The sequence below is a fragment of the Lepisosteus platostomus genome, chromosome 1 (assembly GCF_059453375.1).
Source record: "Lepisosteus platostomus isolate fLepPlt1 chromosome 1, fLepPlt1.hap1, whole genome shotgun sequence".
NCBI classification, from domain to species: Eukaryota; Metazoa; Chordata; class Actinopteri; order Semionotiformes; family Lepisosteidae; genus Lepisosteus; species Lepisosteus platostomus.
Window position 1 is genome coordinate 68,281,981 of NC_142611.1, and position 23,598 is coordinate 68,305,578.

Below are 23,598 nucleotides of genomic sequence, written 5' to 3' on the forward strand. Positions count from 1 at the left end.
GCTGTGTGGTTTCAGAAACTTGAAGGGAAAGAGTCGCCCTCAACTCCAAAGCGCGGCTCCCTCCTCACACTCCCAGGTACAGCGTATCCGGGGGTTTGGCAGTGCTCTCTACCGGCTCGTCTGTCAAGCCCAGCCCCTCCCTCCCCCCCGGCACGGTTTGACAGAGTCTTGGCACGGGGAGGCTTGGAGCGCAGGAGCATGGTGACAGGGGGCGCGTGTGCGCGTATTCAGGGGTCTGTGAGCGGGAGCGTGAGGCCGCAGGACAGACGGCCGCTGCAGCTTATTTGCGCTTTCTTTTCGTTTATTTCTTGACTTGACTTCTCCTCCTCTCCTTTTTATGCACTCTGTCCCGTGCCATTTATCCTTCGTGCGCTCGCCAGTCGTCCTGTCGCACGCTTTTGTGATCCTTCCCCGCGTCTTCTTCGGTCTCGAGTCTCGCTTTCCTCTCTCCCGGCTCGGACCCGTGCCAGACCCCGGGCGCGCCGGGACGTCCCCGGGTCTGCCGGGCTGCAGGACGGATGCGCCGCTCCACGCGTCCCTCGACCAGGACCAGCGCCTTCCAGCCACTCGCCAAACAGCACCTGACAGCCAGCAGCCTCCGCGAGCGAAAGTCCCGCATGCCTCCCTGCGCTCACTCCAGGACTATCAGAGCAAGAGGACACGAGCCAAGGCGCTCTGAATGTCACCAGCACACGCTTACAGATACCCGATAAGGTGCAAACGGCAGGCCGCTGTACAGATCAGGGACCGCCGGCCTTTGGCACATCCATTACACTGCATTCCCCCAAAGCCCTCTTCAGCACGCGGGCGCATTTAACAGTGACGGCACCGTTCAGTCAGTCATGCACTGGGGGGGGGTTCAAAGACACGGGGCACGGCACGTCGGCGTGGAATTTGAGCACGCCTGGTCTGGAACAGCAGCAGCAAGGCTGCCCGCTGGTTCTACCGCAACTGTGAGGACAGTCGCACCCGGCCCTCAGAGTCCCTTATAGTGAAAAAGAGACGAGTAAGGCGCAGCGCAGTCACACGACTGTCTTTGCTTCACTTCGACAAGGGGACAAGGGTGGTCACCAGTTTTGTGTTCTAGGATCCCTATAAACTGCCCAGCGTGCACAACTTCAACAAGTAACTCGCATGGTTCCCTCAAAATATTTGAGCTTCGGAAACTCGGGGGTTTCCAAGTTATTAGAGCGGGCTGCCGTGCGCGTTGTGCAAATAACTTCATTTGCTTTTTCGATTTTCATGTTTTACACCATGTTTAAATGATTAAAAATCAATGCCCCCAGGACGTTTCAGGCAGAAGCCCCTCTTCAGCGCTTCAGAAAGAAAAAGCCACGGCAGAGGAATTCTGTCATCTGGCGAGTGAGGAGGAGCCGTATAAAGCGTACGAGTTGAGCCTGCGGTGGCTGTTTTGACTCGAGTTAAAAAGACGGTGTGTGGGTTATCTGGGATCGATTCTCTTACACTTGAAACGAATTCAAGTCATCGTTTTTTTTTTCCTACGAAAAAAAAGCCACTTTCTATCTCGCATAAATCCTGCAGAAAAATCCCGTTAAGATTGAAGAGAAACCCGTGCACATTAAAAAAAAAAGGATCTGTGCAGTTTGAAATTCTTGCGGGGCGCGTCTTCATCTCCGTGGACTCTCCCCCTGTGAGCGGAAAGATAGGACCGCTGCTTTCTTTTGTCTGGCTTCCAGATACGCGGCTCGACTGCAGGACAGTCCGTCTTGTGCCACAGCGAGGTGGCAGCTGGGCTACCGCAGTGTGTGTGCCCAGTGTGTAGCTTCGACGAAGTGGAGGATCCCCAGCCGCAGTGAGCCAGGGGTCTCTCCGTGAGGCGCTGTGATCACGCCGCGCTTCCCACCGGCTGCGAGACGGGGCAGCCGGGCTGCACGGAGGGGCTGCGTTTCCTCTGGCCCCGCCACCAGCGCCTCGCGCGAGCCCCCTAGCCCCTCGGGCGGTAGCGCCGAGAGCGAGCCGATAACAAGGAGGCGAGGTGTTCAGCGACCGCGTCGTGGGGTGTACGTGGGTGTGACAGGCTCATTCGCGGGACCGTGCTCCAGAAACCAAGGACTACACGCGGCTGGGAGCGTCGAAGACAAAATCATCACTCGCGCACCTTCCGTTATTGTCTCGCCTGAGACTCTCCCGACCGACTTCAGAGTCTCTCATTTACTGTGGGATCTGCTCTTGTGTATAACCTCCCCCCTCACACACACACACACTCGCTCGCTCGCTCGCGAGGAAGCCCAGCTCCCCACAATGTTTGCGGCGCAGCAAGGTCTCACCACGGTCCTGGTAAGAAAATAGTTTCATTCGTCCTAAAATGTATTTTGGTGTTCTGGTGGTTCGTGCTTTTTTTGTGCTCTCTCGCGTTTTCACGTGTGTCCACCCTGCTCTTTCCTGACAAAACTACTGCGGGACGTCAGAACAGAATGTGACGCCAAAACGTTAAGTAGAAGGCAGAAGGAGTGTAAAATACCTTGCTGTTTTCAAACCTGGGTTACCCTTTGGTAAAAGCGTTTGGTCTCTTTTAACGCGGTAATTGGTCCTTTGCGCGGCGCGGTGTATGAACGGGCGTTTGAAAAGAGCGTCAGCAGAGAGGCTAGGGGCCTATGCCAGCTGCTGAAATTAACCTGGACCGTATTGTCCTGCCAACAGGAGGTCCACATCGGCTGGGTGATGATCCCTGCCTGCGTTGGCCTTCCCAAACGTGCATCTCCTTCATACTATAACGTTATTTATTACGCTTTTACAGCCTTGAAGACTAGTCCATATGAAGTCCCTGAACAGGCATGGCTAGGGACCGGCACAGGCAGGTTCTAAGTAAGGCCCAGTATTACTGCCTGCGGGCAGCAGCTGGTGAGGGTGGCATCAGGTGTGGAGTGCGGCCGTCTCCCTGTTCCGGGGCCCTGGTTTCAGTGGCAAAGAGGTGCACCTTCTGTGTGGAGTTTGCATGCTCCCCACCCTAGTTTTCACCTGCCTCCCCAGGACGTGCTCCCGAGTTGACCCCACGTTATTCCCCGGTGGCCCTCAGCTGTCCGAATGTGTAGGCGGGGCCCCTACAGCAGGAGGGGAAGAGGTCTGTGCAGGGGGAGCTGACCCCCGTCCTGATGCGCGTGCGGCTTGTGAGCATGAAGACACCCGCTGGGTTTCCACATGTGCCTGTCCCCCACCCACCCAACTTCTAACAGCTTCACCCAGTTCAGGCTCCGAGAGGGAGCTGGAGCCTATCCCTGCAAGCAGCGGGCGCGAGACAGGACACATCCGGTCCGTCTCTGGGGCCAAGTTTCTCAGAAAACCAGTCCACCTCCCAGCATGTCTTTGGACTGTGGGAGGAAACCGGAGCACCCTGAGGAGACCCACGCGAACATGGGGAAGAACCTACAAACTCCACACCGGCAGCACCCCAGTGCCAGAATCGAAACCCAGGGCTAACCCCTGCGCCAACTTGCAGCCCACGTGTGCCAGTCAGGTCAGCGAAAATGTGGGTTCGGCCTCCCTGAAGACCATGCAGTGCCCCCGTACCCCCCCCCGCGGTCCTGGAGGGCTGCTGAAGTATTGTGCTTTTCATTCCCCTGTGGGCTCCCCGTGACGCGTGTCCGGTCCTCTCTGAACCCTCTCTGTGCAAGTCAAAGCCCTTTTAGTCTCGCGACACGAGTGTTCGGCACAAGTGGAAACTGAAGGGAAGAGCATTTACAACCCAGGACAGGAGACACGTCTTTACGCGAAGGGAGGCAGGAGAGTGGAACAAACTGCCCTGCAGGTCTGATTGATTCAGGTCTGACTACTCTCAAGAAGCGGCTGCATGAGATCCTTGGATCAATTAGCTACTAATTACAGGCCAGCGGCCAGACCACCCTGCAGCTCACAGCTCACAGCTGGTAGTCCACTGAAGCTCAGCAGGTGTGAGCCTGGTCAGTACCTGGATGGAGACCTCCTGGGAAAACTCAGGTTGTTGTTGGAAGAGGTGTTAGTGGGGCCTGTAGGGGGCGCTCACCCTGCGGTCTGGAGTCTGTGTGGGTCCTGATGCCCCAGTAGAGAGAGAGGACACTATTCTGCAAAAAGGTGCTGTCCTTCAGATGAGATGTAAAACCAAGCCTCTGTTCTCGATTGTAACTGTTCTTGTGATGTAATTAAAATCACCTGTTCACTCAAGTGATCTTTATAACCAGTTCTTCTTCATTGACATAAAAAGTTACCTGTAAAAACTAGTGGACCGCCCAGGAATGAGTATGACTGAAGTAGAGGTTAACTCCAGGCTGAGACCCACAAATAGTAAAATACACAATGTAACAGCAATGGTGCAACAGCCAGGGTTGTCAAAGACGTGAAATATATCGCCTGCAATTTATCGACAAGTTTGGAATTAACCTCTGATTATTTCTTTGGAGTTCGCACAATGACGCGGCTGCCTGCTCTACCTGCTGATCGATCAATACAGAGAGAAGAACCGTCTCCTTATACACAGGTGCACTTCCTGACGGTTCCGTTTTGCAAAGGGAATACAATCTGCAGGTAAAATTAGCTTCGTGACTTCAATCTGTGCTCTGATTGTACTTCACTTGCTTCTTTAACGTGCGATCTATCTCGCTAGAGCTACAAACGATGTATTGACGAACATAAAAGGCATTTTTCTTGTTCCGAAGGACAAATACTCCCTCCCTTTATCTTTCCTCCAGCAATGAGGCGGAACATTTGTTTCCAGTCGTTGTGAGAGTACTCCTCTGACAGTCTGTTAGCCTTTCATTCTGATGGCAGTAGAAACGTGGATGTGATTTCTTAACAACATCTCCGATCAGAAGAGCTCATAGAGCAGAGGACAATAAAGGAGATCTCTCACCCGGAGCGATATCTTCACTGCTTGTGGATAAAGAATACAATGTTAGACTTGTATTGTTCACTTATTATTCATTTTTCTTAGAAGCTAGGTTTTGCAGGCATATTATCAAACAAATACAACTGGTTCCGATAAATAATAAACAAGGGTTGAAATAGGTTGATACGAGATTAAGCTCGTATAGCATAGCTTTGATTAGAGTTAATGTCGTGTACGGTGGCGTGTCAATAAGCAGGTCTACACAAGCTGGAAAACGAAAGATTCCCTTTAGTCCCCGGTAAGACTGCAGTTGTGTCCCAGGAGCCTTAGTCGTGTCTATGTGCGCATCAGACACAATCAGGCCCAGGGAACAGGGAAGCTGCGCTCCGCTGCCTGCGCTGCCTGCTGGAGACGCGGGTGAAATTAATTGCGCTTTTGTTTGCTGGGGTCTTCGGAGATCCGCCGGCGACCGAATCGCTCCCTCTCCTCCGAGCCACGCGGCGGTGATCTGTCAAGCGCCTGTCAGCGACTCCCTCCCCTGCGCGCGCTGCAGCACGCGCGGAGCCCGCACCCCGCGTGCACAGCCCGACACGCCTGGCCGAAATCGCACAGCTGCTGCAGCCTGTTTTTTCTTTCCCCTCACGCGTGACTTTTCCACACGTGGATCGCAATCATTCCAACACTGATTTTGCCTCGTCCACGCAAATTCACCGCACAGTGCAAAATAGTTGTGTTTTTTTTCCCCGCAGCTCTGCCATGTCAAGTGCAGAACGGGTCGGAATGTGGTCAGGAATCCTTTAAGGTCTATAGATCAATAGACTAACCTCCATCCACAAAATCATCAAGGCCTACCATTCCCTGCTGACAGGCTCTGCAGGGAGTTTCCTCGGGCAATATCAATGTGCTTTAAGTCCAGAATTAGCACTGCATGTAAGAGTGTTCCCTGCAGTCCTACATATTCCATTATTTAAAATTCAAGGGTGCAGTGTTCCTGTGTCAACTTGCAATTACAGAGTTACAATGTCAGCTGTGCGCTGTCAGTCAGACAATGATGGTGGGGGGCTGTGAGAGAACGGGCTCTAATCCTCAAGGGCTGGTGCTCCGTTTCCACTCAGAGCTGTGCTGCTCTCTTCGCGTCCCGGCCTCTGGCTGTCCCTGCGGTGCAAGCGTTATCCAGGGGCCCTCTGTTCCGAGGTCAGGGCAGCAGTGTAGAGAGGCCTCGGGTTCGACCAGCCCGATATCCCCGGGGAGACAGGAATCAAACCCTGTACTGTCACCTGCAACATCTCTTTGACTTATTTCTCTCACCTTGAGCCAGTGGCTTGCTGGGATAGGCCCCAGCTCCCCCGGTGACCCCGATTTGGGAGAAGGGGCTAGAAAATGGATGGATGGATTTATTTGTTTCACTCCTGTGTATGACAGCAGAAAGCCGCCCGTTCCTGAGTTTTGCAGAAAGACAGAAAAGCACAGGGAGCTAAAGGACTGCGATGGTGAGCAGCCTACAGCATGAGGGAGCTGGGCTGTTTGCAGAGCTCATACGGGAGGTGAGGGGGTTTGATCGAGTAGGTCATTTAAACAGCGTGGCACGCTGATTGTTCTTTCACATATGTTTTTTTATGGATATGAATGCGTTGCTGAGTTTTAGAAGGAGCTGGATTCCACATGTGGGGCCTTATCTATCAAAAAGCCCTCCCTCTCCCCCGCTGTGCTGTTTTCAATTAAATTATATCCCTCTGGAGCAGGGCCAGTCGTTCTGGTATTGATCCTCCCATTTAGATGAATTAAATGCTCGCAGGGGCTGCTAGCATCCTTCTTGCACAAAAACCAGATGAAGATGCTCTGTGCTGCAGAACAGGCTGGCGAGAATTTGTTGCAGTTGGTCACAGGACCAGGGCAACAGAAAACCTCCACACACTATGTCGCCTAGGTGTGTCATTTGCTGCTGATAGGCTCTGAAGGGAGTTTACATGGCATAAGATCAATGTGCTTCTTGTGTCCAGCATTAGGCATGTAGACAATTACCAGAGGGAACTCAGGGGTGCTGGTTCGAAATAATGGTGCATAACGTACCATGTGTTACCGGTTTGTCAGTATCAGACAGTATGTCTCGGCTTCCAACTCCTGAAACTGTTTGGAGGGGCAGCAGGATGTGACCCTCATCGCCTACGGCTGATGCCGATTAATTTCTTCTATTCTAGCTTTAGTTTTCAAGTGCCTTCCCATAACAGTTGTGTCACATCACAAACTGTTCTTCTCATGCTGCTGCTGATGCAGTAATTTGCCGTCACTTCAAAACGTCAGCCTGGCTTTATTTTTCTGGTTCAAAAGCCAGAGTGAATTAATTTTCCATTTTCAAATTGGATCAGTTCTGTTCTTCCAGGTTTTGCTCAGAGCAGCTTCTCAGAAGTGAGCAAAAGCACGCTGTCTTACTGTTTGGGTATTTTGGTTTGTACCTCATTTAATATGTAATTTTTTTTGTGCTTAAAGCTCCTTGTCTGTGGATCTCCTTCCCAGTTTATTTTAAGAATGCTTTAGATTCTTATATATCAGATCTCAAAAATCTCATATTTGTAATGTATACAGCTTTGTGTGGATTGTAACTGTCATGGATTACAATCTGACCAGTTCTGCGGGTCTGTGAGTGTAATCACATGGCCGAATGATTTCTTAACCACTGCTGGAATGCGCTCATGATGGCTTTTGTTTCTTCTTTTTCGCTCCCAGCTCAGACGCCCCTGTGTTTCATACTGCCCTGCTGCAATGATTCAATGCAGCCCAGTTAGTGACAGTCTTTGAAGGGCTTGTTTCCATTGGTGTTTCCCAAAGCAGCATAAGCTCAAGGCTGGGATCTCACCGGCATCTGATCATTCGTTTTACGTTCAGCTTTGCATATGGACCAGCTACCTGCCGCCTTGTATTTAAAAAAAAATCTTTGAACTTGAGTTTCTTATGTCTTATTTCTTATGCATAATGAAAGGCAATCAATATTTTAAGGCCTGGAGGTGCAGGCATTCATTTATCACTTTTCTGTTGCTCAGTCCTTGCAGATCCTAGCGGGAGCTGCTCTTCTGTGTCCTGTCTGAGTGACGATTTACAATTCTCAAACAGACTAACTTCAATGGAGAAAGAGGGAGCAATAAGGTGTCTGTAGCTTTGTGTGGATTGCTAACTGACATGGGTTGCTATGTGTCAAGTTCTGGAGGTCGTGAGGTTGCCACCAGGGCACAGGTGTGTGGGGAGAGGTGCCTCTTTAATCTAGTGCATGCTAGGCCTGTGAGTGTGGTCACATGGCCGAGCCATTTCTTAACCACTGCTGGAAGGCACTTGAAGGATCTAATGATGGCTTTCATTCCTTCTTCATCCCTCATGTTTCCTGATGTCTTTAGCAACTGTTTTCTGCCACAGATTAGTCAGAATGAAATGTCCCCCCATGACAGGCACAGCTGTAATTGCAGCCCAGTGTTATGGAATATTAATGAGGACCCTATGCAGAAAAATCAGGACGAGCTCCGGAGGCGTAGTCGATTAAACAGTCTGAGGTCCGAAAGCCGAAGGAAAAACAAACCGGTGCAAAAGTACAAAACCAGAAGCGGAGCCGCGAGGAAGCTGAGAGTCGAAGTCAGAACAATAATCAAAGTACCAAAACAAAACCAGGAGACGTAGTCGGAGAACAAACCAGGGTCAGGAAGCCAAAACCCAAGACGTAACTAATTGCAGAAAGATGAGGTAGCTCTAACCAGGAAAACCTCATACTGAGCCCAGGGCAGAGTGTGAAGCAGGATTAAACAGGCTGGGGTAAAAGGCAAATTGGGAACCGTGCGGGAATGCGAGGTGGAATGACGAGTCCTCTGGGGGCGTGGTGTAACACCCAGTTTTCCAGGTTACTTGTGAGAGTTAATGGTAGAGTACGAGATGCCAGTTTTACCTCCCTCTATTTAACCTTGGCCGAAAGGGCAAATCAGGGTCACCTGCAGGACCATGCACCCACAGACTGAATGGGGTAACCTGGACAAGCCTGGAAGACCCCTTAAGCCACGCTCATGCTGAAAAAAAAATCAAGTCCTAAGATGAATAATGCAGAGAGCTTGTGCTGGATAATTGTGCAGCATGCAAACTAAATCACAGTTCATCTCCCCTGAGCCCTAACCCCAGGATTGCTATATAGCACAACACAGTCTTTAATTGGGAGAGTGGCTTAGTGTTGCTTAAGGGCTGATGAGTTTCAAACTGCAGTGGATCACATTAGGAAAGTTCTCACATTCCCCAGTGCTTAATGTAATTCGAGGGACAGTCTGTAGAAAACAGTACAATGGGGAATTGAATGGGATTGAGAATTGCCCTAATTGAATTGGGACACTGAAGTGCTGATTCTTCAAGAATATGAATTTCAATGAAAACTGACAGTTAAAGACAGTACTCCTCTCTGTCCACCACTGCGAATAATGAAATGTTTAAAGCTGTTCTCCTGTATCTTCCTGCAGCACTGCTGTATATTTTCAAAAGCGGAAGGGCAGCATCAGTGGGAAACCAAATGGTTTCACCTCATAAAAACGAGTCATTTGCAAATGTGCTGCTGGTGCAGAAAGGAAATCAGGGGCTTGGATTCCAGCAGAACACGGACCTTGCATTGATCCGGGCTTGTTGAGAATCAAGCTGCTTTTCTACACTGGGGGCTGCATTCTCCAGCTCATTCATCAGCGTTAGATCTAAATGGCAGGTTGTTTTTTTCTGCGCGTAAAAGAGGGAGACCGGGAGCGCTAGTATCGCAAGAGCTGCCTGTGTCATTCCAGGACAGCAGTGCCAGGGATACCGAGGGCAGAACTGGGAGTTCTCGGAACGTCCCGGAGACCCGGTGTCCTGCGGGAGGGGATGAGTTGTGGTTCATTTATGGACATTGGTAGCGTTGCATCACTTGCAGGTTTGTTTGGGGGGGTAGACTTCTTTCCAGATGTGGAGCGATGTGGTAGGAGCTCTGCAGTGAGATGCGCGGAGCTGAGGGCGCTGTGCCAGGAATTTAGGGGCAACGGGTGGCGACGGTATTCGGAGAAGCAGGGAGGCCCCACTCTAAAAGCTGAAGAGCTGTCTTTTTTTTCCCCCAGACACCCAGTAAAAGCAGGGCTGTGTCCCACGGTTTAGCCTTTTGATTTATGCCTGGTCAGCACGTTAATATCACATTCTCGAAAGCGAACCGGAGGGCAAGCTGAAGAAGGATTGCAGGTCACGTTTGTATAGATTAAGCTTTAGTAGGATTAACTGTAGAGGAGAATCTAAGCTATTGATGACACTGTCCATTGAGCTGAATGAGTTGTATTGTGTAGGACTGAGGAAAACACATGATAAATCTACAGTATTACCATGCAGATATACCATGGTGGGCAGCATGACAACTCAGTGGCTGCCTCACAGTGCTGGGGCCCTGGGTTCAATTCCTGCAGTGCTGTCTGCGTGGAGTTTGTATGTTCTCTCTGGGCTCATGTGGGTTTCCTCTGGGTGCACCGATGTCCTCTCTCAGTCCAAGGACCTTCTGGTAGGTCGATGGGCCTCTGGGACGACTGGCCCTGATGGGAGTGAGTGCGTGAGTTCAAGTTCTTTGTGTGTGTCGGCCCGGGGATGGACTGGTGTCCCGTTCAGGGTGCATCCTGCCTTGTGCCCATTGATAGACTCTGGTTCCCCTGCATCCCCGTATCGGATACATTTGGTTAGAAAAGGGGTGGATATAATATGGCGAGTTTTACCGAAGGCACGAGCTGCTTGTTATTTGTTTGGATGTCCTAGCTGCGCCAGTCTCACAGGACCTTTGTGAGATGCGCCGTCGGCCCTTCCTCTCCGTCATGAGCTTGGATCTAAACTAAAGGCCGGCAGCCTTCCTGTGCTCTTCAGTGTGCGAGAGAGCGATCGTTTCCCCCAGGAGCTCAGCGCACAGTGAGGCCCGGCCACCGGAGTGCCGCCCAGTAGCGGCTCCGCCCTGTTCATTGGAGAGCAGGAGCGGCGCGGCCTGGACCGGCCCGGTGGCCCAGTTTCGACAGCCGCTCCCCGGGATCTTTTATGTCTCTCGCCTCTCTCCGCTTGGAGACCCCAGAGTGCAGCAGACATGATCCCCGCTGTACCCCAGAATGCAGTGCATAAGTTGGGGGGGCACTGACCTGGGAGCTGGGGTCGATGATAGCCCCTTGTGCCCGCTGGCTTATTCCGCATCCTGCATCCTCCTGCCTTCATCCTGCATCCTGCAGCCTCCATCACACTGCCCTGCTGTAATGACTCAATGCAGCCAAGTTAGTGACAGTCTTTGAAGGGCTTCCTTCCTGTTTCCATTGGTGTTTCCCAAAGCAGTTCAGCTCAAGGCTGGGATCTCACCAGCATCCAGTCATTTGTTTTAAGTTCAGCTTTACGTATGGACCAGCCTCCCGTTTACTGTTTGGGTATTTTGGTTTGTACCTCACTGATATTGGCATTTATATGTTATTTTTTTGTGCTTAAAGCTTCTTGTCTGTGGATCTCCTTCCCAGTTTATTTTAAGAATGCTGTAGATTCTTATATATCAGATTTAAAAAATCTCATATTTGTAATGTATACAGCTTTGCGTGGATTGTAACTGTCATGGATTACAATCTGACCAGTTCTGCCGGTCTGTGAGTGTAATCACATGGCCGAATGATTTCTTAACCACTGCTGGAATACGCTCGATCTCATGATGGCTTTTGTTTCTTCTTTTTCGCTCCCAGTGTTTCATACTGCCCTGCTGCAATGATTCAATGCAGCCCAGTTAGTGACAGTCTTTGAAGGGCTTGTTTCCATTGGTGTTTCCCAAAGCAGCATAAGCTCAAGGCTGGGATCTCACCAGCAGCTGATCATTCGTTTTACGTTCAGCTTTGCATATGGACCAGCTACCTGCCGCCTTGTATTTTAAAACAATCTTTGAACTTGAGTTTCCTATGTCTTATTTCTTATGCACGATGAAAGGCAATCAATATTTTAAGGCCCGGAGGTGCAGGCATTCATTTATCACTTTTCTGTTGCTCGATCTTTGCAGATCCCAGCGTGAGCTGCTCTTCTGTGTCCTGTCTGAGTGACGATTTACAATTCTAGTAAAAAAAGGCTCTCAAGCAGACTTGCCTTCATGGAGAAAGAAGGAGTGATACCAATGCCCAAACCCTTTACCCCCTTTCGTACGGAGCTAACAAACTAGCCAGCATGCACTCTTCCAGCACGACTGCAGAAGGTGTTGATATCTCCCGGGCTCTGATTGCTTCGAATCTCCCCCTTGTGAGGTTAATTGTACAAATATCACGATGCTGAACCATAAAGAACTGGCTTGGGGCCTTCTTTGATTTGAGAGCCAGCTGCAAAGGAATACAAAGGGGATACAAAAGAATTCACTTGCACTTTCTGTGCATGATTTATCGTGGTTAAAAAGAATACTGTCGCAAAGCAGAGAATAAATGTAATCTGAGAACATGCCCATGAACTGCAAGAAGCCTTTAATTAATTAAAAAAAAAACAGATTTGGCTCAATTCAAAGGCAGGAAGTTTTTTTCTGAAATTGCATTCTTAAAAAGCAGCCTGCCCTACACTTTTCCAGTGCACACTGATGCACAGGGTGCCCGTATATTGTTCCCCTCAGTCATGGCCAGCAGCCATATCACCCTGCAAATCACAACTGGCAGCCCCACGGAAGCTCAGCAGTGTGAGCCTGGCCAGTACCTGGATGGGAGACTCCTGGGAAAAACTAAGGTGGCTGTTAGTGGGGCCATTAAAAATCCCAGGGCGTTTTTCAAAAAGAGTAGGGACGTTACCTTGGTGCCCTTGCCAAATGTCCCACTGGCCTTAACCAGTCATGGCCTCCTAATAGTTCCCATCTATGAATTGGCTTCATCACTCAATTCTCCTCCCCACTGGTGAGTGTACTGGCGCATCATGCAGGTGGGGCTGCACATTGGTGGTGGTGGAGGGGAGTCCCCATTACCTGTAAAGCGCTTTGAGTGGAGTGTCCAGAAAAGCGCTATATGAGTGTAAGCAATTATTATTATTATTAATAATTTACTCACATTTAGCTTTATTCACATTCAGCTTCTTGTGTAATCATTACAGAGGCTGGTAAAATCACATATCACAAAAGCACTGGGAGTTCAGAGTTGTGCTGTGTATCACAAATGAGGCACTAGCTTCAGACGTGTATTTCTACTGTGTGCATCCCGATAGGCCCTGGGCTGGTTTTGGCTCAGTGTTGCCACCTCTAGGAAGGGCGGTGCAGTGGTCTGTATCGAAACACTCACAGCACCTGTGATCCAGTACGCACAACTCCTTGTATCATGTTTCCGCCTTCTGGGTGCTTTAAACCAGTCTGTATGATCAGCAAGTTGGTTAATGCTGGTGTTCGGTGCTTGAATAGGAATCCAGAGAGAGAGGCAGCCTGCCCCTGAGCTGCAAGATAAATGTGTTCTCTGGGTGTGTGTGTGCAGAGTGTGGGGGGGAGTCTGTTTAAAGGCAGGGGGAGTGATGAAGAGCTGCCCCAGTGGTAGATGTTAATGAAAGAGCGGTTTTATTGCTTTGCTGTGTGACACGGCGCCGCGGGTTCCTGAGTGATGACCGACCTGTAACTGCAGGACAGGTGCCCCCGATCACAACCTCTGCCCTCTCCGACAGAGGCGCTGCATTAATCCCGGTGATTTAGCACGGCCTGGCACCGTCCGTTTAGAAGAGAGAGGTTTTAAAAAAAAGAAATGCAGCATTTCTGTTGTTTCCCAGAAGACTCTGCTTCGACCCAGCACACGTCTTCAGAACGGACGGTGAAACATGAGCAGAGGGCACGAAGTGGAAACTCTGTGGAAGTGCATTTAAAACTGAGAACCGGAGGCACTTCTTTCCAGAAAGGGCTGTGGGTGTGGAGTGTGGAACAAGCTGCCCAGCCATGTTGTTGAAGCCGATACATTGGCTTCTTTCATGAAACGACAGGATGAGATCCTGGGATTAATTAACTGCTAACTACCACACGTGTTAGACGGGCTGACTGGTAACTGGCCTCCTCTCGTTTGTAATTGTCCTTATCTTCTCATGGGTGAGGGTGAAAACAGCTGATGTTTCATGTGAGAGGAATTGAGGTGTGGAAAGTGTTTCACAGTGTCTCACAGCTTTGAAGCAGCACAGCTCGTGAGCGAATCCTCACACTGGCCCCGGAGGTAAAATCAGGCATATAACAGAAGTGTTTTTTTAAATGAAGGAGTGAGATTAATTGCCATTGTTTGATTTTTGCCTCGAATATGGGAGCTATTGTCAGACCTCCCGTGGCTTATGCAGCTATCTGATACCCTGCAGGAAAGGGCAGTGCTCATTGCTCGATGCTGTTTTTGCATGTTTTAACAGCTTTACAGTCAATTTAGTTAATTAACTTATGTGAAACTGTCATTTAGAGGAAATTCGCAAAAGGCTTTTTTTTAGCAAAATGCCATTTAAAAGAAACCTTTTAGGATTTCGTTAAGATGCCCCAAACCACGTTGAAACTAAAATATAAAATTAAGGATGTGGAGTAATTAAATGACAAATGGAAGTCATTCAGGTGTGCATTTCTAATGAAGCCCACTGTAAAGTTTTTCTTTCTTTTAAATGAAAGAACAAAATCAGTCCCGCTCCCTGAAGCAGCTACTGTATTTTATTTTTTGAAAATGTTCTGGGTTTCAGCTGTATATCCCGATTGTCACTTTATTCTTGTTTATCTGGGCTTTTCTTCTAAATCTTCTTTGTATGTTAACCCACAATAATATTACTCTGTACGGGCTTTGAATTTTTTTTTAAAGAACTCCTCTTTTAAAAGGAATGAATTTCAGTCCATATTGTAAAACACTTAAGAGTTCCTCAGTTAGAGATTCTGAACATTAAAAAAAAAAAAACTAGAAATTAAATTTGCAATATGGCAGTGTACAAAAATGAAAAAATAGGAGAGGAGGACTGGTCATTCAATTCTGTAAATAAGATAAAATAATTGTCCAAAGTAAGAATAATAAGCTTTCTTTGATATAGTGTCATCCCAAAGTACTTCACAAAATAATACTTTGATGCCGTCATTAAACAGGCACAGAGGAACTGAACTGTTGGTGTTACTGCTTTCTCTGAGAGCGATGTCTATAAACAAAAGAAGCCAACATATGTGCCAGCAGTATCATCTTGTCAGGTGGTGTGTTCACATGTTCTTAGACATATGTTTATTGTAGGAGTCCTTCGACATAGGCTGATATTCTTATATTTATCATTTTTGTTGAAAAAGGATCTGCTCCCTAGCTGGTCTTCAGTGCTCGGATAAGGGGAATGGTGATTAAGATCCCCCTGCTTTACGTGGAAATGAGAACACATGCTGATTTATGGCTTCTACAGCCAGGAGCTGTGCCGCTGTTAATTCCCACCCAGCAGGGAGATAAAACAAGGAAAGGAAAAAGACAGGAAACGGGAAACGGGGCTGCAGGAGTGAAGGAAGGGGAGAGACGCTAACTTTGAAAAGACGGAGTTGTGAAGGGGGAAGAAACGCTGGGTTCCTTTTAATGAGGGCTTCTCCCCCTTCTTCGCTTACTGTCTCCCCAGGATATGGGGGGGTCGGGCGCCCCTCCCCGCAACTGGAAGGGGATTGGCATCGCCGTGGTGGTGATCCTGGTGGTGCTGTCGTTGGTCATCATGTCCATCATTCTGCTCAGCCCCGGTAAGTGACCCTCACCCTACGGGGGTGTGGCTAGACAGCCATAGGCGAGTGATGCCACTGTTTCCCATAATTCCTTCCCGAAGTGCTCTTTCCTGCAGAAGGGATCCAAAGCACTGCTTGTTTCAGAAAGGAGAGCTTAATGTGATCACCGCCGAAGCTCGGAATGTGTTGCATGCCAGGGAGACATAGCTCTTCCAATCCGATTGAGAGCGAGCTGTAGGCAGGCTGGACGGAGCCAGAGTCAAGCGGAACTGGGGGAGATAGAGCCGCTCAGTGTCCTGGCTTCTGTTTCCAAGCTTTCTCCGCCCTTCCAAAGACTAGGAGGAAGTACTAGAATTGGGCCGCGGCCCCAGTCAATGCATTTTTAATATTGACCTTACTTAGTCCCGGTCGAGTTCACGTGACATTTTTTTCCCAGGGGAGACCTGGGAATGTGATGTGTTGATGGAGCAGACGGTAAACTCTAATGAAGGGAGTGTGGCTGCAAGGGGTCGTCCGAGTATTAAGCCTGCGTTCCTTGTAGACTTGGAATGAAGAATCCCAGAACTGCACACAGGCTGCGGCCGTTCAGAGAGATCGGAACCAGCAAGCACCAGAAAGAGTCTTAACAGTGCTTGGTCTTGTTTTAAAATCAACCCCAACAAAAAGATAGAAAAGAGGTCAGCGAACTCTCGTGGATCTGAATTGCTTATCAGAACAGGTTCAGATTTAGTTTGGTGACACGTGTTGTGAATGCGGCATTTTTTGAATCAGTGTGGTGCTTTCTTATTCAGAGCACAGCACCTTCTCCGTCTCTAAAAGAGTCGAAATGCGCCAAAGCTTTGGAGCTCTCTCCCCAAGGCAACTCAAGCCTCTGACTCCACTGGTGTTTTTAATTCACCGCTTAAATTGCTTTTCATATTCCCTGGCCCTTTCTGACAGGTAAACCTGTCACGTTAAATTTCCTCTGAATTACTTATGTGCTTTTTTTTTTTTGTTACCGTAGTTCAGGACGTCAGGATATGCCTGTGCAAGTAGCAAAATAAAAATGACGTTTCTTGTCTCTTTGTGGCTGGTTCTCTATCTGCATCAGATGATTCCCGCCTCCTGCAACTGTCCCGTCTCACCCTGGAAGACCTGGAGAGCAAGGATTTCAGAGTCCATGACCCCATGGTGGCCTGGCTCAATGGTGAGAACATCATTAGTAGGACATACTGTAGCGTGGGGTGATTCCCACAGTTTAGAGGTGAGGACCTAAGAAAACACGACAGGATGCAGATGAAAGGAAGCTGCTTGTTTCTCTGGTAAGATGTGAGTAGGCTAATGACCCAAGATCACGATCCAGGCCCTTCTTGATTGCCCACAGCTAGCACTGTGTTCTAAAGCAACCACAAGCACCACCTGTTCTCAGTCTCAGGATGTGTTGCCCTCATCTTTGATGGCTGGCCCTTTGATCCTTGTGTCCGAGTTAGAGGTCTGGTCCCAATCGGTTGCCATATACAATACTTGGAGAATTGTAACGGCTTCGATTCCATCTCCTTAAGGCATCTTTGTTTCAGAGTTTTAACTCTATCTTCTTGCATAACCATTTTGATTACCCTGCTCTTTGGAGAAATTAAGAATCCCATTGTCTCCCATGACACCTTTACCTGCAGGGGGAGAGTTGGCAGGACAGACGTGCTTCTCTGATTCACCCACCTATTACACCATTCACATTCACACACTCTTCCAGCTCTGCAGCGGTGTACAGGAGGGTTAGTGCAGATTGGAGGAGTTTCCATGTGTCTCACTGACAGCGCTGAAGGCCTGCAGCTATCCAGGATGTCACAGGAAATGCTGTTTAACAGCTTCTCATGAGAACCCCAGCTGACTCAAAGCCGCGGTGTCTGGATAATTCCTTGCCCCTCTCAGCGCTCTGTCCAAGAAGGAACTTGTAGTTGTCCAACCTCTCCGGATCAATGAGGTGTCCTTCTCCTGTGCTACCTGACCTCTGACCCCCGACCTCTTGCTCTTCTCAGATCACGAGCTCACGCTGCGGACCAGGGAGGGCCACGTCATCAAGCACAACGTTAACACAAACCAGGTCTCGACGCTGGTGGAGAACGGCACCTTTGTAAGTGAGGCTTGGAGAATGGGAGAGAGGAGCGGTGATGGCAGAGTGAGATGAAAACCCAGATAGTTTTGAGTTTAGAGGCTAGAGATCCCCATAAGGTCAGAGGTGAGGAGTTTGAGAAAGACAGAGCCACAGTGCAGCACACAGACAAAGTAAGACCGTGCCCTTCTCACAGGGTGAAGCCCACAGAGGTGGGCGAGGGCCGCTGTGTCTACAAAGTGTCCAGGTTTCCCTAAAGCAGAAACAGCTGAGGAGCTGCTGGTAGCTGTTAAAATGGTCCAATTAAGCCAGTAACCAGCTGCCTTAGCTCATGAAGATCTGTGCTGGACTGAAAACCTTCAGAGGCACCAGCCCTCCAGGACCCAGAGTGCTCATCTCTAGTTTTGTAGGAAGTGCCTTTTCACTTCTATCCATTACCTATAAGAGTTAAAGAGATGCTTAGGGAACATGAACACGCGCTGAAAGTTTCAGAGTTGTGCTGAAGGGCACATCTGGGTCATCTCTTCTAGGTGACCCAGAGCAAAGAGGCTTTTTAGCAAGGCTCATACTTTACATCAATGGATTGTTCCATGTGATATTTAATCCGGTGTTTTTTCAGCCAAAAAAAAAGTTGATGTATTGTTAAATGCACGGGGCTGTGCTCCTAATTGTTTCAGCCTTGGTCGAAATTAGTCTGTCCCAATAGAGTAGAGCTGGTCAGCATGTTAGGGACAGTGCTTGTGTCTTATCAGTCCCCATTGTGTTTCCCCCATAGATCAACCTGAAAGCCACAAGGTTCCAGGTGTCTCCAGACCAGAGGTTTGTGTTACTGGCTTACAACGTCCAGCCGGTGAGTACAACCAACATTAAATACAGATTCCAGTGTGTAAGAGCAGCATTCTACATCTCCTCTACAAGGCTGGTCTGGTTCGAGTAGGATATGGTAAAATCAGTTTCAGACAAGGTAAAAGTCGTGGGTGTGCAGAAAAAAGAGATGACAATAGAAATATCTGGGAATGACCCAAGGAAAGCTAAAGAAGAGCCTGTGGTCATAAATCTACACTTTAAAGGGGAACTGGAACGCTATTTTTTTTATTTCGGGATGAGAAAGAATCAGCATCGATGAGCGCATTTCAAACCGCAATAAAAGGAAAATGTACACAGTAACTTGTAAAACCTCCAATTTATAGCACATCACAAAATAAACAAAGCTTTCCGGTGCGGCCTTATTACATCGTAAACAAGCAGGCTTGAGAGTATATCTCTTTTAATCCAATAGAAATATTGCTCTCGATTTCGAGACGGTTTTTCCGACAAATGCTACTTGTTAAGTCTCCATGCAGACCACATTGGAACATTTCTGCACTGAAATGTCTGCTGCACGACCTGTATTTGTTCACTTGTACATCACATTACATTAGTCATTACAGTGACTAGTGAGCAGGAAGGGCCGCTTCATTTCGCAATTTGTGGGAACTCGAATGTGAGTTTGCATCAACATGGCGACGTACAGTACTTTCACAGAAGTTCACGGTTTTGTGCTTAATTCGAAATTCGTCATTTTTTTCTGTCAATGAATTTATTCTGTTACTGAGATTTAATGACCAGTGGGAGAAATTGGGACAGCAGTTTACAGCAGTGGCCAGACTGCAGGTTTGTATTTGGCAGTGACCTGAAAAGCTAATGGAAAAGAACTCCTCTAGCACCCCAAGACACTTAGCTGTCTCCATCAACAGTCCACACGTGCTCAAATTGGACCCGACGTGCTGTCTGATTGGAGACCAAGTGCATTTCAAACCAAGCCGTGTCGCGTATCTCTAAAACACATGTAAAAGAGAACAAACTTAAAGGTGGAAGAGCCTTTTAGTTAAACTAGAAACATAAAAACCAGCTGCCAGTTTGGTGTTTTGTCTCCATTGCTGGAGACCTGAGCATTTTTATTAACTTTTTTTAAAATCATAATAAAAAGGGGAGGATTAAGGGTGAGAGAACGCCAACCGGCTTGCGTAGCTGATTGCTGTGAGATAATTAATAACCAAAACGTCATCCATTCGGATCCTGTGGGAAGTCTGCTTCAATTACTCGGCTGGGTATTTTCTGGGCATGATTTTAACTGTCTGTATAGTACAGGGCCTGTCCTTTGGGCTTTAGTTGCATCTTCTGCCAGACCCTAAAGATAATCTTGAGCAATTAAGCCAATTTATCACCCAGCTAATTAATTGGTTCAGTTGAGTGACTGAGAGCTTGAGTGGAGTGAAAAGCATTAGATTCTGTAGTGCCCCAGGAACGCAGCCAGGTACACCTGGGCGAGTTAACACCTAAGTTATTATGGTGAATTATTCCAAGAGCCGTACAATCCCCTACTTATGACAGATTGTGGGAAAGCTTAGTATGATCATAGCTTAATGGATTAAAACACAAAACCGCATAGCTGGGCCCTAGGAGACCAGGGAAGGCAAGCTAAATACAGATGAAAAACTGTGATAAAACCATACGAATCTGCCAAAGTGAAAAGCCTGAAGGGGCTGTACCAGCACAACATCAGAAGGATCAGAGCTGTACAGTGGGTAATAAATGGAAAGTGGGTTTAGGCTCTGTTCTATTGGGAGAGAAGGCGTTTATTTTCCTTTTATCTCTGAAACTCCTCCTGCACTGTGAGCAATAAATAATGCCACACTTAATAAATAGCTTTTCTTTTCTCTCCTCACCGGAGGGAGAGGTGTAATGTGAGTTTAATCGAGTAAAAAAAATGAGGAAAAAAAAGAAAAACACAGCTCTCAGCAGAATTTCTGGCTTATTAAAAACCTCCACATATTGCATATTCCTCTTGTGTCACTGTGTGAGTGTGTGTACAGTGTATCTGTGGGTGCTGTGGTTATGGGGTTCAGTGTGTGTGTGTGGGTGCTGTGGTTATGGGGTTCAGTGTGTGTGTACAGTGTGTGTGTGGGTGCTGTGGTTATGGGGTTCAGTGTGTGTGTACAGTGTGTGTGTGTGGGTGCTTTGGTTATGGGGTTCAGTGTGTGTGTACAGTGTGTGTGTGGGTGCAGTGGTTATGGGGTTCAGTGTGTGTGTACAGTGTGTGTGTGGGTGCTGTGGTTATGGGGTTCAGTGTGTGTGTACAGTGTGTGTGTGGGTGCTGTGGTTATGGAGTTCAGTGTGTGTACAGTGTGTGTGTGGGTGCTGTGGTTATGGGGTTCAGTGTGTGTGTACAGTGTGTGTGTGTGGGTGCTGTGGTTATGGGGTTCAGTGTGTGTGTACAGTGTGTGTGTGGGTGCTGTGGTTATGGGGTTCAGTGTGTGTGTACAGTGTGTGTGTGTGGGTGCTGTGGTTATGGGGTTCAGTGTGTGTGTACAGTGTGTGTGGGTGCTGTGGTTATGGGGTTCAGTGTGTGTGTACAGTGTGTGTGTGTGGGTGCTGTGGTTATGGGGTTCAGTGTGTGTGTACAGTGTGTGTGTGGGTGCTGTGGTTATGGGGTTCAGTGTGTGTGTACAGTGTGTGTGTGGGTGCTGTGGTTATGGGGTTCAGTGTGTGTGTACAGTGTGTGTGTGGGTGCTGTGGTTATGGGGTTCAGTGTGTGTGTACAGTGTGTGTGTGTGGGTGCTGTGGTTATGGGGTTCAGTGTGTGTGTACAGTGTGTGTGTGGGTGCTGTGGTTATGGGGTTCAGTGTGTGTGTACAGTGTGTGTGTGGGTGCTGTGGTTATGGGGTTCAGTGTGTGTGTACAGTGTGTGTGTGGGTGCTGTGGTTATGGAGTGTAGTAGCTTTTATCTCCAAGCTGCACATTCCATAATTCCTGCATTTCCTTAGCAAGGCTGACATTGCACTACCTGTGCTGCGCTGTAGAAATCTAGTCGTCATTATCGTGTGTATGGATCTGGAGGACTGTATGGGCCTTTTTCTTCCTGTAGAAATGTTCTTTCCTCTTTCCTCTGGATCTGTGGCTCTGTGTGCGTGTGTGGGGTTTTTTTTTTGCTGACACCAGCGCTTCGGGCTGCGCCCGGCCCCAGCAGGGGAGAGGAACACACTGCAGAAGGCAGCAGAGCAGCAGCGTGGAAAGGGATGGAGAGACTGACAGGCGAGCTGTCACACGGCCTGTGTGTCTGTGCCGGGGCGGAGGCAGGGCTGTGCCGGGACCTCTTAGACAGGCAGGACAGGAGCGCCGGGAGACATCTGAGCTCCGGGCGTTCTTCCTGGCTTGCCATGCGGCAGGAGGCATTAAGAGGGAAAAGAGGCTCCGCAGTGATTTGTGGCAGAGAGGTGGAGGGGGCGGGGGGCAGCAGAAGGAGAAGGAGGGGGCAGGCTGGCAGAAGAGCTGCAATAGCGTGCGGGGTGGAGGTGAAGGGAGGGGGGAGAGCGAGAGATGGTGAATCAGTAACAGGGGGGAGAAGGAGAGAGAGAGGGTGAAGGTGAGTAACGGTCCGGGAGAAAGCTGGCAGTGGCTGGGAGAGGCAGAATGGGAAAGAGAGAGAGAGCAGAATGCAGTGATAGGAGTGGCACCTATAGAAAGAGAGGGGAAGGCAGCAAGAGATTGGGGTGTGGGAGGAGAGGAAGGGGAAGGACAGAGATGGGGGTGAAATTGTGAACGGCAGGAGCCGAGTGAAGGCCACATGTAATTTCCAGTGATGTCAAACTCACATTCCAGTGACAGGTTGGAATACCCTGCTGTGCTCAGGGATACAACAACAGTGTCCATACCGCTGGCCTGAACAGACATTGACCTTCCAGTGGTCTGCCCACATCCCGAACTGCTAGTGCACACTGCCCCCCTCTTTCACTAAAGAAGAAGTGCCTGAGTCTCTGCTTAGTTCAGGTACATCAAGCTTCCTCTTCCTGTAGTGTGCATTTCAATGCACTTGTGCATATGACAAATACACTGAACCGAACTCTTCGGGTTTTTGCTCAAAACTCAGTAGTCAATTAAAAACGATAGCCTAAATATTGTCCTCAGTTTAAAAGGAAGTCATATTTCCTTTAATATTTCTGGTGCTGGGGCCCTGGGTTCATTTCCTGGGGTGCTCTCTGCATGGAGTTTGAGTGCTCTCCCCATGTTCATGTGGGTTTCCTGTGGGAGTTCCAGTTTCCTTCCGCAGTGCAAAGGCATACTGGTGTGAGTGTGTGTGCGCGCCCTGTGATGGACTGGCATCCCGTCCAAGGTGTATCCTGCCCTTCGCCTGTTGCTTGCCATAGACTCCGGCTCCCCTGCAACTATGTATCGGATAAAGCATTTTGAAAATGGATGGATGTATTTCCTTATTTAAACATATATATATTTCTTAAGGTCTTTTGTTCATTTATTCTAAACATTTGGCTCATCACAAGTACTGTGATCTATAACACACCCTGAAGCTCAGCTAGGAGTGCTACAATTTGGCAGATCAGTAATTACACCAACTGTGTAATCAAGAGAACCGGGGGATCAAACCGCGGAAAACACCAGGCCCTCCTGGAGCCAAGTTTGAGAGCCCTGGGTTACAGCTCACCTTCTGGCCCTGGAGGAGAGCAGGCATGTTCAAACACATCAGGGAGGCTCAAAGTTCCCATCAAATGAATAAAAATCCACCGTTACCTTCTCCTGACCATTTCCTCCCTCCCCCACTGCTCTCGTATCTTCATAACGCGGAGTTATGAGTGAGCCCTGGCTCTCTTGACAGCCTCTAAAGAGAGCCAATTAGCAGAAGTGCTGATGATGCGTGCTGGCCGTCCTGTCACTGACCCCTGGAGGCCGACACTCATTCCCCCATCCATCCGCCCCTCCTTCTCTCTCGCGGCGGCCGGACAGCTGCCAGCCAGGTCTGCCTCTCAATAATGCACCTTCTGCATAATCGGGCACTGTCGTTTCTCTAATGATGGGGAATCAATGACGGCCCATAACGAGCGCAGGCAATTACCGCAGAGGCTTTTTTTGCTCCTCTGCTTGATTGACTGACTGATTGATTAAATGTGTGTGATGACTTAGCCATGTTCCCAGTTAACCAGGGCGTGAGAGAACTGGTGAGCTGAAGCCAAAGTCCCCCCAAATCTCCCT

General features: G+C 48.9%; 1 protein-coding gene across 2 annotated transcripts in view; it reads left to right on the forward strand.

The window, feature by feature from the left end:
- LOC148678579 (inactive dipeptidyl peptidase 10) overlaps nucleotides 1-23,598 on the forward strand; it is a 47,603-nt gene that overhangs the window by 397 nt on the left and 23,608 nt on the right. Inside the window, exons 1-5 of one of the 2 annotated variants that reach the window (XM_088634352.1) lie at nucleotides 1,916-2,298; nucleotides 15,389-15,503; nucleotides 16,576-16,671; nucleotides 17,501-17,595; nucleotides 18,350-18,424. In XM_088634352.1, the coding sequence (XP_088490478.1) occupies nucleotides 2,263-2,298; nucleotides 15,389-15,503; nucleotides 16,576-16,671; nucleotides 17,501-17,595; nucleotides 18,350-18,424 (417 nt within the window). In that variant the 5' untranslated portion in view covers nucleotides 1,916-2,262. Of the gene's footprint in view, nucleotides 1-1,915; nucleotides 2,299-15,388; nucleotides 15,504-16,575; nucleotides 16,672-17,500; nucleotides 17,596-18,349; nucleotides 18,425-23,598 lie in introns of those variants that run through there. The other variant, XM_088634343.1, reaches the window with a different exon arrangement.